Genomic DNA, 8,821 nt, shown 5'->3' with positions numbered 1-8,821 from the left:
TGTAACAAATTATTGCACATAAAGAAGTCACTATCTAAACTGCTTCCCATCAATATCAGCATGTAATGAAAACATGGTCGTAACAAAGTTCAGTATTTTCCTGATAGATGCGACGTTATAACAATCCGTATTCAGCTGTATGTGCTTTCTGTATTTCTTTAAGGCTAATTAATTTGATCTATCAGAAGTTTGCCTGTAAAGCTTTGTGTTGCACTTTCAGCACAAATTAAAAACAGCAAAATAACAGGTTAGAATTTAGTTCTTTTTTTCTGAGTTTTTTTTTTTTTTTTTTTTTTGATTCCACCAATTGTAGGCTGTGCACCTTAATTCTAAAAGTGGTTCACTTACATAAAAACAAATTATTTAACGTGCAGTGCATGTGCAGATTTCAGAATCATTAATTTCAGTCATTACTGTCAAGGACAGTAGGAGACAATCCACTACATGATTGCACTGCATGATGGCAGAAACAAGCACCCAGACATCTATTTTTTGAACTCTTTTCTGTAGCACACTTTGATGTGTTGATAATTTGCACCATATGTCCTGTCAGAAGTGTCCCGAGATGTATGTAATGCATTTTGAATATTATTTTCATATAACGTTCCGATTTTTGGGTGTTATATTTGTCTGAGCACGAGGGCACGGGATCGAATCCCGGCCACGGCGGCCGCATTTCGATGGGGGCGAAATGCGAAAACACCCGTGTACTTAGATTTAGGTGCACGTTAAAGAACCCCAGGTGGTCCAAATTTCCGGAGTCCCCCACTACGGCGTGCCTCATAATCAGATCGTGGTTTTGGCACATAAAACCCATATTTTTTTAAATATTTGTATGCACATTTGTATACACATAGTGCTTAAATGGGACATTGGCCTCTTTTATTTGTTATATGTTTCGTTACGTGTCATATGGGCAGAAGACGATGATGTTGGATAAAATTGATGTAAGGTAGAGATCAAAGACAGAGAAGTAGAGTGCAGATGAAATAATCCCTTGTATGGGCTCAATCTTTGCAATGTGTCGTAGCAATAATACACCTTTAGGCAATAAAACTAAACACAGCAGAAAGTCAGCACTGTGTGGATGTCTCGTTCCTGCATTCCTCGTTTTCACACCGTACAAGTCGTCCTTTGAGAAGGACGGAACAATCAGCCGAAAAGAAAAGCAACTTAACTGCTTCACAAGGTAAGCACTATAGGTTGCTTGCTGAACTGGCTGTTGCTGGATTAGATGGCAGATGACAGGATGGAAACACGTCATGATGACTTCGCACTCGCACCTCACACTTGGTGGATCTGTCGTCTGCACCAGCCGAAGGCCACAATGATGAAGCCTCAAAGGCAGCTATGGACGGCCTAATTCGGCTCTCCCTATAACTCCTCTGGTACAACACGCTTCGGAAATGCTCATTTCAGGTTGCCATATCTTTAATGTGAACGTCTATCTTGTTCGTCTTATAGGAAGAGATTTGCGACAGAGTTCTTTTTCCTCGTCTACACTGCAGGAATTTCTTTAATAACGTAAACTGTATTTAAATCCGTGTTTCATGTCCTCCCGACATCAGGAGAGATCGGTGCGGCAACATTTTTAACCCAGACATGAGTTTCATCACTATGAGTTCCTCGTTGTAAGATGGGCGGCGGCGCTGTTTTGCAGTTCCTGCACCAGCTCACTGTGTTGTCATAGATTTTTACGTCTGCATGTGCCATGTAGGTTATCTTTTGCCAATGTACCCCATTGTGTTATAAAGGAGACATAAATCTAACGTATGAAGTTTTAATAAAGTTTGCAAGTGCCAAAATGCCCCATATTTGTGATACAGTCAGCTCCCGTTATTTCAACCTTGCAGGACTGCAAGATTTGGTTGAATTAATGGTGTGGCACAATGAATGAATGCCAGTGTATTTTACTGCTTCCAATTAAATAGTTCGTTGTCGTCGATAGACTGCTTCAGTACAGCTTTTACAATAACTATGCATATGCATGTCATTGTCAGTCAGTGGCCCACAGACCTCAACAGTGCCATAGGCACTGACAAAATCCTCAAGAGACACGTCGCCCAAAAACAGCGCAAGTTGTCATCATCACTGCAGGACAGATCGCTGCCGTCAACGTCACTGCCTAGGGAAGCAGTAGTGCCGTTTGCTGAATTTCTGGTATTTTAAAGCTTTTAGTGACCGCTACACATGCAATGAGGTGCCGGTGGGAGTCGAATTAACCGAAGCAACATGCTTCCACGTTCAACTAAATGTGTTTTCCTTCTGTAGCAATGTATGGTTTTTTGCCACGACTTCACAGTGCATTAAAATTACGGAAAAACTCAAATTAACAGAGGTCGAATTAATCAGAGTCAACTGTACTTTGAAACTGTACCATGAACAGACACTTTTGCACCAAGGATTTGTTTCCCTCCACCCTATTTTCTTTTTCTTACAAACGATGTGCACTTGGGGCAACTACTCTTGATATTACCATCGTTGGCATATCTTAGTGTCGTTGTCATCATAACTGACTTATTGTATGCTCACCGCAGGACAAAACTAGGTCTTTCTCAGCAGTATGCAATTTACCAGCCGAATGCAACCCATGCCTGAAAATTTCCCATTTCCATTGCACCACCTAGTTCTTGGCTGTCCTCAATTGTGTTTTCCTTCCCTCGTTAACCATTCCTCAACTATAACAGACCGATAGTCATCTGCTCTCTGCATTGCATGGGCAGCCCTAGTGTAACCAGTAGCATCTTGCATCTGTAACCTTAAGTCTAGTGTAAGCTATAGCAAAACTTGTTGCAAGTTCGCTGGTAAAACTTCCAATGAAAAGACGTAGAGCATACATGGTGAATTTTCTTGTGGAGTTCACAATGCCGCAAGGTCATGAACAAGTTCAATTCTTACCTTATTCCTGTAGATGGTGACGAATACACCACTGTCCAACACAAAGACAACGTGTATAGTTGCATCAGACAATTACGTTCACTCATTTCAGCGACATTACACGTGAGGAAAACTTTAAATGTTGGTAACCCTCGGGTTTGGGGGTGCAGAGGCACAGAGGGGCGGTGCAGTCTGTTTCTGTGGGAGGAGCTTGCCGCTGAGTGTAGTAGACACCGAGCCATGTTTCACAGTTTGCATTTGCATACCTGGCAACCTAGGAACTTTCAGTTTGTAAAATCCCACAGACACGACAGGTGGGAAAAGAAAGGAGGGCAGATAGCGTGCATTTAAAAAAATATATATATTTGCCGAGCACATGCCTTTTGGGGGATACAGTAGCACTTAAAAATATATTGATTTTAGTAATATTAACCTTTAGACACAGCACGCAAGCAGCAGTAAACTTGGAACAGCAACGACTGACAAGCAACACAATGTTTTGGATTACAGTGACCTTTACGTTGCCGATGTCACATGCTTCAGGAACTAGTCTGTACAAACTTGTCCGAAGCAAGAAGCGTTGCTTCACAATCAGAACAATTCCAATGGACAGTTCGCAGACTGACGAGTCAACCTTTTTTTGCAGACGGAATTGATTTTTCGTAAATATGGATGCAACATTCCAACAACCATAAAAACGAGCCCATATTGGTAAACTTTATGAAACATTCGGAGGACTTGGCAGGTATGTTTTGATGCTCAGACTTGCTTCCTCAGCTTAAACGGGTACTGACACAAAAAATTCCAACTCGAAATAGCTGGTAGATTTCATTGCTGCGAGCTGATAGATATAATCTGTAAAGTATCAATGGCAAATGCAGCTTAGAGTGTACTTTAATTTTGAAGTTCATGCGAGGGACAAATCGATGCAGTACCTATCGATGTAATCATCAGCGTAGGTCCTATTTGTAAACAATCCTACGTCACGAGTTTCGGCAATTGATTTTGGTGACGTGCAACATCATTGGCTAGCCTTGCTGTTCAAAAGACGTTTCAGCACTGTTTGCTTTGCACTGTTTGCTTTGCACTGACCGCACACGAAGCAAACTTCTTACCGTTTATGGATTACCAGATTACTGGTGCCACGGCAGGCAGCAGCAAAGCTGGTGGCAACATCATGTGACAATTTGTCCAGCTTCAATGCATTCGACAGTTTTTGTTTTTTCATCGTGTCAGCGTTATGGTTGAAGGGAACTATCATAAAGGTGCGGTACGTTAACGATTGTGCCGCTACGCTTTACACCAGCAGTTAGGTAGAATATCTAAGTTTCAATATTAGTTTTGCGCGCTCACGAGATTTCGCTACCAGCATTGTTCCTGCCGTACACCTCTCCGGTCACCCAGTAAACCGCAAACGGTAAGCAGTTTGCAGGCACGATAAAACTCTCCTACACTCCAATGCCGGGATTATACTGCATAGTGGACTTCTGCCAAACGAAGCATTACAATGGTTGCAGTTATATGCACAGGTTTCCCACCAAACTAGCAGACAAAACAGGAGCACAGATGGTAAGGTAGATGGTGCGCCAACGTGCATTGCAGGTATGCGCGCTCAAGTGATCGTCGCTGTTTACAAGCTCTTACATCACAGGGCATGAAGGGCTCTTTGAAATCGAAACCATGACCGGTTGCGACATACGAGCATATAACTGAACTACTTTCGCGCGCTGTAGCAAATTGACTGATTACTAAGTCAATGTCAATAGCTACTGATTGAGTGCAAGAAAAAGAGCCCAAAATAATTTGTCAGGACTCCTTTAACACTATGAAGCAAAACGAAATTCATTTTTTAGGAACATAAAATAAGATGGAGGCCCTAAGAGTAATGCCCTACACATCTTCCCCCACCCTGAAATGAAGCTAGCAGCTTTCAATATTTTCGACTGCTTTGTACGTGTTTCCCGCAAATATGTAACTGCGTTGCTCTCTGAAGCATGTCGGAAACCACGAGCCAGGATTGTATTCTGAAATGGGGAGAGAAGGAATTGTAGGAAAAATTCACAAACATCTCTATAGTGTTGACAGGCTTTTAATGAACACATTAAGATGTCTTAAAAACAAGCAGCTTTACATAAATTCAAGCTAACAAAAAATTAAGGTGTGCATAAGGAAAAAATGTTTATATTTATGGAGCAGCGCATTCCTATCAACAGTGGACTTTTTTGTGGTGTCTTCGGGCTTGTACCATAATGTGCCACTCAAAGATGTGGCATAAGACCTTGATTTGTACACTGAGAATGCGGTGCTTCGTGCACAACCTTTTGCATGAAATCCCTGCATGCCCAAATTTAACAGTGGCACAGAGTTGCAGTAGTTGAGCAAGACAATGTTGACAAATTTTATGAAAGTAAGTGACATGAGCTGCTCTCTTTTCAAATTTCACGGATTTTAGGTTAAGCTGTTTCTGGAAAGAAAAAAAAAAAAAAGTGGCGCATTACTTTTTGAGCAACCATAGTGACACACTAAGCTTTGAAAAAAAAAAAAAGAAAGGAAAACAAGAACGCAGGTGAAAAGTGAGGCTTCTGAACACCTTGAAAGGCCACTTTACTGGGCGTAGAACATTAACTATGTGACTGCAAAGGTGTCCAGCACCAGTAGTACTTCTGAATGGACAATGCTTCAAACAGCTGGCAGGAACTCAGGATGGGCTATATGAATCGTTATAACATGAAGTTTAGACAAAATGGCCCGAGCCTTTGAGCGAAGCTTTCACTGTTGTGACTGCAATGATGATGTAATTTCTGTGACCACTAAGGCACCCAGCTACAAATTTCATCTCCCTGCATACAGAAAAATAAGTCTGTTCATGTGTCAATAAATGGTGCATTTGTGGTCAGCGACAGGTTTAAGTAAGGCCACTTCAATTACAGCTCGGCGCATAGGGACATCCGAGAAACTGGTCGGCAATTCGTCCAGCCTCTCTCAGACCGCTGAGCAGAGCACCGTGAACTGTTGCTGGATAATTTCTGATAGTGTGCTCCCCAGCAAAGAAGAGTCGTGGAAGCGCTGGCGTGACGTGGTTCGAGCTCGGAGTGACGGGAGCTGCCAAAATGTCATAGTCATTGCCTGACGAGCCAGTGGCCACAAATGAGTACGAACCACGAGACCATGGGTCGGCACGCCACCTCGTCACGACTGTCTCCTTGGGCTGAGACACAGCACTGTTGCCGAAGATGCCCTTCAGGACCGCAATGCAGCGGCCAATAATGACGTCGTCGCTGACATTCTCCATGATGGTGGCCGCCTCGCCGGCGACCAATGCCAGGAGCACAGGCGCCTTGTAGAGGTTCCAGAACAGAAACAGCTCACCCCGGCTTCCTGTTGTACTACCAACATGTCCAAAAAGGTTTGAGTTTGGGTCCCAGAATATGCGGTCAAAGCAAAGCACAACCTTGTTCAAGTTGCCAAAGCCCAGACGTGCGATGGCCGCTGCCTTCCATTCTGGCAGCGGAGGCACGAACTGCACCGTGTTGAGCAGGTTTGGATTGTTGACTATCGACTGCTTGAGAACTCCGAGCGGCAGGGTGCAGAGAACTGCGTCTGCCTTGAATGTGGCCAGGCCCGAGTTGGTTCGTGTGTTGGTCGTCGTGACTTCAACGCCCGTGGCAGACAGGTAGACCTGCTTGACTGCAGTGTTGAGGCGAATGTCCAAGCCCTCGGCCATGGCCACGGGGACACAGGAGTAGCCGTTGCGAACGGTCAGATGACTGCCCGTGAACTCAAAGTCATCGTCCTGGTCCCAGTGTTTCAGAGACAGATTGTTGAGTGGCGTGGCGTTGGCAAACTCCAGGTTTGCGAAGTGCCAGTCCAGGACTTGACGATCACGGGAAGAGAGGTAGACGTCGCTGGGTGGCGATGATTCCAATTCCTCGAGCTTGTCCTCAATCTCCCTCTGTTGCTCAAGCAGCTGGTCCCACTCGCGACACACGAGAGTCAGGTCGTGGATGCGGCTCCTGTGGACAAACTCCTGTGTGACGTCACGCTGCTTGAGCTCGCTTGACTCTCGGTGAATTCGGTTGAGCTCTTCAATACGCTCGCGTGTTTCGATGAGCTTTGTGTGATTTTCCTTGAGCTTCTCTTGAAGCTCCAAGATAGCTTTCCAGTGCTGAATCTGCTTCTCCTTTACGCTCTTCTCTTGAAGTTTGATGACCCACTCCAAGGCCTGTCCCAGCGACACGGGCTTGTTCTGGACATAGTTGAAGTCGAGCTGGTGTGACAGGTACGACGTGGCTTCGAGGAGACGGTTGAACTCGCGCTCCACCATCTCATCCTTGTCCTTGGGAACCGTGGTGCCATTGGACTCGTAAAGCGGGCACTTCTGCTTAATCTTGTGCAGCTCCATCTTTATCTGCTTGCTGAGTATGGTGATGGGGTTTCCGCCGAGGCCAGTCACCACCATGGCGCCCAGGTCGGCGACGTAGCCGCCCTTGCGGAAAGTGGCGATGCGCCCGCCGACGCGGTCCCGCGCTTCGAGCACGAGAACCTCGATGCCGAACTGTTGCAACTGCTGCGCCGCGGCCAGACCCGAGATGCCGGCGCCGATGACAATCACCTTGCCGTGCTTCTTGAGCAGCCCCGGCCTGGGGCGCTCGAACACACCGAAGTTTATGAGTCCCTGGCGCTCCAGGTAGGAGAAGACTCGATGCACCAGTGGGGCGTCGCTGTTGTACGGTGGCTCCATCTGGGGCAGCGCGTTCTCGAAGATCAGCTGCTGCTTGGGGTTCTCGAGCCACAGTTGGAGCAGCCGGTTGCGGATGTGCAGGAAGATCTTTTGCGTCTGCAGCGCGCTCTGCACAATGTCGGGAAAGCAGGCCGCCTCCTGCGCCGTCATCTTGTCGAAGGGTAGCCTGCTCTGGAACGCGGCTCCCTCGAGCCCGCTCAGGTCCTCTTGGTCGCTCTCGACCTCCTCGACCTCGTTCTCAACGGCTGCGCGCATGGGCGGATCGCTTTCGGCGGCGTCGGGGAGCTCCGAGGAGACGTCGGCCCGGTCGCTGTCGGTCCTGACGTCGACCCTACGCCGCTTCTTACGCGTCTTCCGACGGGCCTGTTCCTCGGCGCTGCTGCCGGCGGCTCCAGGACCCCTGGGTGTCGGGGCAGGTGGTCCTCCAGCGATGTCGGCAGCGCCGCTTCTTGCCACCGAAGCAGCGTCGTGGACCATGGCTTGTGCGGACGTCGCGTTCGCGCGGCGCTCTTCGGCCAGCCGATTCCACGACGACGTATTCATGACACGCGATGTTGCTTAACGGCAGGTAGCCGCCGGTGATCCTCGCGGGGTTGGCTTTTGAATTGCTCGGACAAGTATGACGCGCGCACTTGGGCCAGGACGGTCCCGCTGATGCGTACGCACGCACGAGCACAAAACACACGACAAACACGCTGTGGTTCACCAACGAAGCACGCGAAGTTAGATGGTTCTGTTTTTCTTCTACTCACTTTGTCCGTTATGCGTTATGCCTTAACTTGAAGAAAGTCGAGGATAACGTACGCGTAGCCGCCAATACGACCAATACCGTTTTACTGCAGGGACGCGGAACGAGCGGACGCCACCGGCATCACAAAGTTGCGAAAAAAAAAATTAAAAAATACATAAAGTTGGCAAGCGGGCAGCGCAACACAGGTGTGGCCTACCAATAAGGAAAACCACAAAGTATAGTTAACTAAAATCACAAAAACTAGAATGCAGGCCACAAGAAAAAGAAAAAAGCGCTGAAAGCACACAAAAAGCATAAAAGTCACGTAAATCAGTAAATACTACAAAGTTTATTTTATGACCGTTAATAGTTTGTTTTAGGGATTATAAAACATTTTATTGCTGCCACGCGCACAGCATAATTATTAGTCTTATTTTCTTTGTGATGATGGTGATGATTAAGTTGTAGCATCT

General features: G+C 46.5%; 1 protein-coding gene across 1 annotated transcript; it reads right to left on the bottom strand.

Annotated features, from left to right (window-relative positions):
* Positions 1 to 3,240: 3,240 nt before the first annotated feature.
* On the bottom strand, positions 3,241 to 8,563 carry LOC119466038 (lysine-specific histone demethylase 1A). The gene has a single exon (XM_037726530.2). The coding sequence runs from the start codon at positions 8,159 to 8,161 to the stop codon at positions 5,798 to 5,800; it is 2,364 nt and encodes a 787-aa protein (XP_037582458.1). The 5' UTR covers positions 8,162 to 8,563; the 3' UTR covers positions 3,241 to 5,797.
* Positions 8,564 to 8,821: the final 258 nt, after the last annotated feature.

Source organism: Dermacentor silvarum, chromosome 10 (assembly GCF_013339745.2).
Source record: "Dermacentor silvarum isolate Dsil-2018 chromosome 10, BIME_Dsil_1.4, whole genome shotgun sequence".
NCBI lineage: Eukaryota > Metazoa > Arthropoda > Arachnida > Ixodida > Ixodidae > Dermacentor > Dermacentor silvarum.
This window is presented reverse-complemented; position numbering and strand designations above follow the sequence as displayed.

Excerpts from the sequence above, each read along its gene's own strand:
- LOC119466038 (XM_037726530.2), bottom strand. The coding sequence starts at position 8,161 with ATGAATACGTCGTCGTGGAATCGGCTGGCCGAAGAGCGCCGCGCGAAC.